The 8,631-nt window shown below is 46.3% G+C and overlaps 1 protein-coding gene across 1 annotated transcript in view; it reads left to right on the top strand.

Moving 5' to 3' along the window:
* Nucleotides 1–8,185, top strand: part of dbpa (D site albumin promoter binding protein a) — a 44,022-nt gene extending 35,837 nt beyond the window's left edge. The window contains exons 4-5 of the mRNA XM_053334952.1: nt 2,872–3,125; nt 7,913–8,185. Coding sequence (XP_053190927.1) covers nt 2,872–3,125; nt 7,913–8,128 — 470 coding nt within the window. The 3' untranslated portion in view covers nt 8,129–8,185. The remainder of the gene's footprint in view (nt 1–2,871; nt 3,126–7,912) is intronic.
* The last annotated feature ends 446 nt before the right edge of the window (nt 8,186–8,631 follow it).

The raw sequence follows: 8,631 nt of genomic DNA, 5'->3' as shown, positions 1-8,631 counted from the left end.
CTGCCTTCCTTCTTTCCTCTCTCTCCCTCCTTTCTCCCTTCCTCCTCCCTCCCCTCCTTTCCTTCCTTCTTCCTCCCTTCTTTCCTGTCCTTCTCTCCCTCCTTTCCTTCCCTTCTTTCCTCTCTCCCTCCTTTCTCCCTCCTCCCTCCCTCCTTTCCTTCCCTCTTCCTCCCTTCCATCCTGCCTTCCTCCTCCCTCCCTCCTTTCCTTCCTTCTTCATCCCTTCTTCCTCCCTTCCATCCCTTCTTCCTCACTTCCCTCTCCTTTCCTTTCCTCCCTCTCCCCCTTCCTTCTTCCTCCCTCCTTTCCTCCCTTGACTTGAGGACAACAGGAGGGTTAAGGAAGAACAACACATATTTAGCCGTTGCAGCCTCTCAAATGTAAGAAGCTTTTCTGTTACACATGATAGTAAACGTGTGAGTTGGAGCAGATGAACCCGAAACAGAAGATTAACAATTATTAAAGCTCGAGGTGCAGGAGGAACGAACCAGATCGAAACTAAACAACATCGAGCAGAGAGAGAGAGAGAGACAACAAAGGCTCCAACCAGACTGAACTGAGAAACTTAAAGGACTTAAATAAAAGCTGAAGTAATGAAACAACGAGGAACAGGTGGCGAGACACGAGAGGCAGGCTGGGAGCTGATTGGCTGAGGGAGCAGAGGGGGGTGGGGGTCGGGGGAAGTGGGGGGGGGAGCGCTAACGAGAGCTGAATGCATGGCAGGTGTGGAGAGAAGAGCAGACTGGAAACACAAGAGAGGAAACATAAAAGCAGGAGACAAATAAAATATATAAACTAGAAACACTTTTATCATAAGGAGAGAGGTCTGAATACTAACCTTATGGGTCCAATTGACCCCGTCTGTTTTGACTGTTCCTTCCTTCCTTCCTTCTCTTTTTCTTTCCTTCCTCTCTCTTTCCTCCCTTCCTTCTTTCCTTCATCCATCCCCGTCTTCCTTGCTTCTGTCCTTCCTTCCTTCCTTCCTCCCTCCCTCCTTCTCTTTCTTTCCTCCCCCTACCTCCCTTCCTTCTTTCCTTCATCCATCCCCCTGTCTTCCTTCCTTCTGTCCTTCCTTCCTCCTTCTCTCTTCCTTTCCTCCCCCTACCTTCCTTCCTTCCTTCTTCCTCCCTCCTTTCCTTTCCTTCCTTCCTTCTTTCCTCCTGCCTTCCTCCCTCCGTTCCTTCCTTCTTCCTCCCTTCCTCCCTTCCTTCCTTCCTTGGCTCGAGGACAACAGGATGGATGTAACAACGTATGAAAAGACAACTGTTGCTTCGGTTTCAGAGTCCGTGTAGAAAGCAACGTTCTTTTTGTTTATTTTTAAAAATCTATTTTGGATTTTTTTTGCTTTTATTTAGACAGTAGATGTCAGAGGGGAATGACCTGCGGCGTAGGTCCCTTTGCTGGAGTTGAACAAGGGACGCTGTGACTACATGACATGAGCACCAACCACTCGACCAACAGGGAACTCCTCCTGTTGTCCTCGAGTCAAGGAAGGAAGGAAAGAAGGGAGGGAGGAAGGAAGGAAAGGAGGGAGGGAGGAAGGAAGAAGGAAGGAAAGGAGGGAAAGAAGGAAGGAAGGGATGAAAGGAGGAAGGGAGAGAGGAAGGAAGAAGGGGAAGGAAGGAAGGAAGGGAGGAAGGAAAGGAGGAGGGAGGAAAAAGAGAAGGAGGAGGAGGGAGGAAGGAAGGAAGGAAGGAAGAAGGGGAAGGAAGCAAGGAAGGGAGGAAGGAAAGGAGGAAGGAAGGAAGGACGGAGAGAGAGGAAGAAGGAAGGAAAGGAGGAGAGAAGGACAGAGGGGAGAAGGAGGAAGAAGGAAGGAAAGGAGGGAGAGAAGGACAGAGGGGAGAAGGGAGAAGAAGGAAGGAAAGGAGGGAGGGAGGAGGAGGGCAGGATGGAAGGGAGGAAGAAGGGAGGAAAGGAGGAGGGAGGAGGAGGGCAGGATGGAAGGGAGGAAGAAGGAAGGAAAGGAGGGAGGGAGGAGGAAGGCAGGATGGAAGGGAGAAAGGAGGGAGAGAGAGGAAAGAAGGGAGGAAGAAGGAAGGAAAGGAGGGGAAGGAAGGAAGGAAGGAAAGGAGGGAGGGAGGAAGGAAGGAAAGGAGGGAGGGAGGAAGGAAGAAGGAAGGAAAGGAGGGAGGGAGGAAGGAAGAAGGAAGGAAAGGAGGGAAGGAAGGAAGGAAGGGATGAAAGGAGGAAGGGAGGGAGGAAGGAAGAAGGAAGGAAGGAAGGAAGGAAGGAAGGAAAGGAGGAAGGAAGGAAGGAAGGAAAGGGAGGAAGGAAGGAAGGAAGGAAGGGAGGAAGGAAGGAAGGAGGAAAGGAGTAAGGAAGGAAGGAGGGAGGGAGGAAGGGAGGAAGGAAGGAAGGAAAGAAGAAGGGAAAGGAAGGAAGGAAGGAAGGGAGGAAGGAAAGGAGGAAGGAGGGAGGGAGGAAAGAGAGAAGGAGGGAGGAAGGAAGGAAGGAAGGAAGAAGGGAAAGGAAGGAAGGAAGGAAGAAGGGAAAGGAAGGAAGGAAGGAAGGAAAGAAGGAGGGAAGAAAGGGGGATGGAGGAAGTACAGATGGAAGCGATGGGAGGGAGGAAAGAAGAAACAGATGGGGTCAATTTGACCCGGGAGGACGACACGAGGGTTAAACGGTCCTTAAAATATAATCTGCAACCTGTTATCTGTCCTTCTTCCCACTCAGTCCGGTGTTGGCATCTGTTGGTCTGGTGGAGGGACTTTTAGGTATTTTCTGATATTTTATAAAACTACAGGGATCAATTAGTCGAGAAAATAACCAATAATTAAAATATTTGTTGGTTGCCGGCCTGAAAACGTCATGGAAACAAGCTTTTTATTATAATTAAATAGATCCTTCTCTCTTTCTCCCTGCCAGGCGGTCAGGTGGTTCCTCAGGACCCATCACCTTCTACTACCTGCCCTCCCGGACCCGCGGGACCTCCAGCGGTTGCTAACGGCAACAGCGACATCCAGGTGAACTTTGACCCGGACCCGGCGGACCTGGCGTTGTCCAGCGTGCCGGGCCAGGAGGCGTTCGACCCGCGGCGGCACCGCTTCAGCGACGAGGAGCTGAAACCGCAGCCGATGATCAAGAAAGCCAGAAAGATGTTGGTGCCCAACGAGCAGAAGGTACTACATCTCCCACAGTCCTTTGCTCCTCTAAAGACCAACATGTGACCAGTTTAACCCAGTTTAACCCTTTATTGGGCAAATAATTATATTTGGTCACTTCTGTAAATATCCCAAAATATCTTTCCTTCCTTCTTCCTTCCTCTTTTCCTTTCTCCCTCCCTCGTTCCTTATTTCCTCCGTCCTTCCTTCCTTCCTTTCCTTCCTTCCATCTGTCCTTCCTCCCTCCCTCCTTCTCTCCTCCCTTCCTTCTTTCCTTCCACCGTCCTTCCTTCCTTCCTTCCTTTCCTTACTTCCATCTGTTCTTACTCCCTCCCTCCTTCTCTCCTCTTCTTCTTCCTTCCTTCCTTCCTTCCTTCCTTTCCTTCCTTCCTTCCTTCCTTCCTTCCCTTCCTTCCTCCCTCCTTCCTCCTTTCCTTCCTTCCTCCCTCCTTTCCTTCCTCCTTTCTCTCCTTCCTTCTTTCCTTCCTTCCTCCTTTCCTTCCTCCTTTCCTTCCTTCCTTTCCTTCCTTCCCTTCCTTCCTTCCTTCCTTCCTTCCAATGAGTGTCCTATAAAGGGTTAAAGCAGATAATGTGATTTTTTTAAAAAGAAATATGACAAACTTATCTATGGGCAGAAAATGAGGCATTCATTTCTTATAATAACCAGATTTTTGATGGCTAATGAGAAGAATTTGAGCTTTTTAGTTTTTCTCTTATTGACTGTAAAAGATTTCCTTGTTCAGTTTGGTGCAGCTTCCAAATTCGTGATCTTTTCTTTTATAAATCTGCATATCTAAACTCCATTTTTGAGCTATATTAGTAAAGTCAAAGCCACCACATCACTCGATTATCTCTAAAAACATTAAAATGAGACATTTCTAAAGATGCTGGTGCCCAACGAGCAGAAGGTACTACATCTCCCATAGTCCTTTGCTCCTCTGAAGATGAACATGTGACCAGTTTAAACCAGTTTAAAGCAGATAATGTGATTTTTTAAAAAGAAATATGACAATCAAGTAAAGGAAATATGACAAATATATCTATGGGCAGAAAATGAGGCAAAATCAGATGTTGCATTTCATATAATAACCTGATTTTTGACGGCTAATGAGAAGAATTTGGTCTTTTTTATTATAAATCTGCATATCTAAACTCCATTTTTGAGCTATATTAGTAAAGTCAAAGCCACCACATCACTCGATTATCTCTAAAAACATTAAAATGAGACGTTTCCAAAAGATTAAACACTGCATAAAAGACTCTCCCAGATTAAAATAGGTCAGATTTTCCGTTAGCTTCCAGCTCAGCAGCCACATTTCATTATAAACTCGCAGCTCTTTCATAGCTCCTGTATGTGAAGGTGCTGAAGGTGCGTGACGGCCGCTGGTATCGATGCCTCCTGCTAGAAGTCTTAAAATATTTTGTACTCAGCTCATTGCACACACAGCTAGGAAAAGCTCTGATCGATGGCTCATGCTCTCAGAGTTCAGCGCGGAGCAGCTGCAGCTCCCGAGGCGTTTGTAATTTATGGAGAGATGAAGGCGCTCACCTCGGCGTGTTTAAGCCGTAGCCGTTTTTTAAAAGAAAAGAAAATTATTTGTGCTCAGGTTTGGAAAAAGAAAAAAAAGGATCTCTGGACAAAGTTAAAGATGAAGCTCAGATTGCTCATAAATGGACTTTAATATTCAGCTCTGTTTAATGCCGACTCATGCAAAGAAAATCTGGCTGTGATTAAACTTCCTTGTTGTCCTCAGGTTAAGGAAGGGAGGAAAGAAGGAAGGAAGGAAGGAAGGAGTAAGGAGAGAAGGAAGGGAGGAAGGAAGGAAAGGAGTAAGGAAAGGAGGAAGGAAGGAAGGAAGGAAGGAAGGAAAGGAGTAAGGAAGGAAGGAAGGAGAGAAAGGAGGAAGGAAAGGAGGGAGGAAGGAAGGAAAGGAGTAAGGAGGGAGGGAGGAAGGAAGGAAGGAAGGAAGGAAGGAGGAAGGAAGGAAATGAGTAAGGAGGGAGGGAGGAAGGAAAGGAGAGAGGAAGGAAGGAAAGGAGTAAGGAAAGGAGAGAGGAAGGAAGGAAAGGAGTAAGGAGGGAGGGAGGAAGGAAGGAAAGAAGGAAGGTAGGAAGGAAGAAAGGAAGGAAAGAAGCAAGGAAGGATGGAAGGAAGGAAGGAAGGAAAGAACTATAGAAGGAGGGGAAGAACGAAGGAAAAATTAAAGAAAGAGGGAGGAAGGAAGGAAAGGAGTAAGGAGGGAGGGAGGGGGGAAGGAAGGAAGGAAAGAAGGGAGGAAGGAAAAGAGTGAGGAGGGGGGGGGGGGAAGGAAGGAAGGAAGGAAGGGAAGGAGTAAGGAGGGAGGAAGGAGGGAGGAAGGAAGGAAAGGAGGGAGGAAGGAAGGAAAGGAGGAAGGAGGGAGGGAGGGAGGAAGGAAAGGAGGAAGAAGGAAGGAAGGAAGGAAGGAAGGAAGGAAGGAAGGAAGGAAGGAAAAAAGGGGATGGAGGAAGGACAGAAGAAAGGGAGGAAAGAGAGAAGGAGTGAGGAAGGACAGAAGGAAGGACAGAAGGAAGGGAGGAAAGAGAGAAGGAGTGAGGAAGGACAGAAGGAAGGACAGAAGGAAGGAAGGGAGGAAAGAATGAACAGTCAAAAAAAGACAGGGTCAATTTGATAAATATATAAATCATAAATCATCTCTACAAGTCGAGCTCTTTCACTTTTCTCTCTGAGTCCAAAAAAAAACAACTTTTGAACAGTGGTTTCCAATTGTTCTTCTCATGAGACGCTCATTGGCCATCAAATCTCTTTTCATGCCCCAGAAAACGTTTACGAGGCCGCGGGGCGAGTCTGCAGCTCAGCGGAGCAACACATTTGTTTGTAGTATTTTAATCTTATTGTTTTCCAGCCAGTGTCTGAATATCATTAAGTTAAACTTTTAAAGCTGATGTGAAGTCGTATTGTTTAACCCTCCTGTTGTCCTCAGGTCAAGGAGTAAGGAGGGAGGAATTTAGGAGAGAAGAAAAGGAGGATGGAAGGAAAGGAGTAAGGAGGGAGGGATGGAAGGAAGGAAAGGAAGGAAGGAAGGAAGGAAGGAAGGAAGGAAAGGAGTAAGGAAAGGAGGGAGGGAGGAAGGAAGCAAGCAAAGAATGATGGAAGGAAAAGAGTAAGGAGGGAGGGAAGGAAGGAAAGAAGGAAGGAAGGATGGAAAGGAAAGGAGTAAGGATGAAAAGAGGAAGGAATTTAGGAGAGAAGGAAGGGAGGAAGTAAGGAATGAAGGAAGGACAGGAGTAAGGAGGGAGGAAAGCAGGATGGAAGGAAGGAAGGAGTAAGGAGGGAGGGAGAGAGGGAAGAAAGGAAGGAAGGAAGGAAGGAAGGAAAGGAGTAAGGAGGGAGGGAAGGAAGGAAGGAAGGAAAGAAGGAAGGAAGGATTAATGAGGAAAAGAGGAAGAAAGTACGGAGAGAAGGAAGGGAGGAAGTAAAGGAGCATGGAAGGAAGGAAGGAGGAGGGAACAAAGAAAGAGGGAAGGAGGGGAAGAACAAAGGAAAAATTAAAGAAAGCGGAAGGAATGAACAGTGAAAAAAGAGATGGGGTCAATTTGACCCTGGAGGACGACAGGAGGGTTAAAGGAATATGCCTCATATAGCATTTTTAGCTAGTGTACAGTAGTTAGCCTTGATTCACATAACTTCTAATGTTGACCCATTTTCTTAGTGGAAAAGGTGTCAAATAGAAACTTTAAACCACTTCTGCAGCAAAATACAACATCTGTGACCCCTAAAACATTCAAAAATATGACTAAAACACAACGAACACAGAGTTATATGTTCTTAAATTGATTATATGACAATTAACAAGCCACTTTAATGCTAACTGTGCTAATACCACACGATATTGCACAGATGCTAACAGACTAAAAAGGTTTACATCTTCCTCCAAGCTGATGTAAAATTGGAGTCAATATGAAGCTTATCAGTGAGTTAGAAGTAGTGTTGTTTAAAGGAATATGCCTCATATAGCATTTTTAGCTAGTGTACAGTAGTTAGCCTTGATTCACATAATTTACAGCAGATGTCTAATGTTTACCCAATTTTCTTAGTGTCAAATAGAAACTTTAAACCACTTCTGCAGCAAAATACAACATTTTTGACCCTAAAACATGCAAAAATATGACTAAAACACAACTAACACAGAGTTATATGTTCTTAAATTGATTATATGACAATTAACAAGCCACTTTAATGCTAACTGTGCTAATATGCTAACAGATTAAAAAGCTTTACATCTTCCTCCAAGCTGATGTAAAACAGAAGAATCAACAAACCGGGTGGAAAATAGCTCCCGAAGCCTCAATTACGAGCAGTTTCATCTATTTAAAATCCAATATAAACAATTATACAGTTAATACGGGCTAATTAAAACCAGCTATACTCAACCAGTGTGTTAGCCATTAAAACAACATTACTGTTTAAAATGGGTTGCCTGTTTAAAAACGGCTAATTTAAGCTGCTAATGCACTGATTAATGTTTACAGAGAGATTTAAAGGGAGTATTTATCATGGCCATGGTATAAAAAAGTGAACTATAGTAAACTTTCTGGTTTTTAGAGCTGTGTGGTAGCAATTATTCAGCTGTTGCCTTCTTCTTCTTCTTCTTCTTCTTCTTCTTCTCCTACCATTTTTTTCTCTCTCTCTGTATCTCATCGCATAACTTACACCGCTCTCTTTTTTTTTTGTCATTATTTTTCTCTCCCACTCCTCTCCTCCCCAACCAACCTTCTTCCTCACACACCCCAACATACCACACCGCCGCCTGCGCTGTCGACAGGACGAGAAGTACTGGAGCCGACGCGTCAAGAACAACGAGGCGGCCAAACGCTCGCGGGACGCCCGGCGGCTGAAGGAGAACCAGATCTCGGTCCGCGCCGCCTTCCTGGAGCGAGAGAACGCCGCCCTTCGCCTGGAAGTCGCCGACATGAGGAAAGAGCTCGGCCGCTGCAGGAACATCATCAACAAGTACGAGAACCGGCACGGAGACTTGTGAAGCGGAAAGAAGAAGAAGAAGAAGAAGAAAGAAGATGATGATGATGATGATGATGAAGGGGAGGGGGAAGGATTTGGGGGAAGGGAGGGGAGGGGGGGAGGGGAGGGAGAGGAGATGAGAGAGGAGAGAGGGTACAAGGCAACCCAACAACAGCAGCACTTTAGTTGAAGTGGCACGGTGTGAGGAGGAGGGGGAGGAGGGGGGAGAGGTGAGGGGGGGGGGGGGGGAGGGGGGATTTGGTGGGGTTGGGGGGGGTCGGCCAGCGTAGATCTGCAGTAAGCGCCACGTGACACCGGGCGTAAACTAAACTAAAAAAACATGTTTTAGTGCGAGCGCAGTGCTTCAGGATGTCACAACAGTAAAGCACAGCGATGCCATGTCTCTCTCTTATGTCGTTCTTTTGCCCCTCCCCCCTCCCTCGATCCCCCCTCCCCCTCCCCTCATGATCTGACTCTCTTTATACATGCTGCTTTTACGCTGAACCTCCAAAACACGACTGTACT

This window comes from Scomber japonicus, chromosome 15, assembly GCF_027409825.1.
Source record: "Scomber japonicus isolate fScoJap1 chromosome 15, fScoJap1.pri, whole genome shotgun sequence".
NCBI lineage: Eukaryota > Metazoa > Chordata > Actinopteri > Scombriformes > Scombridae > Scomber > Scomber japonicus.
Note: the sequence above shows the minus strand (reverse complement) of the source record. Positions and strands in the feature narration are given on the sequence as shown.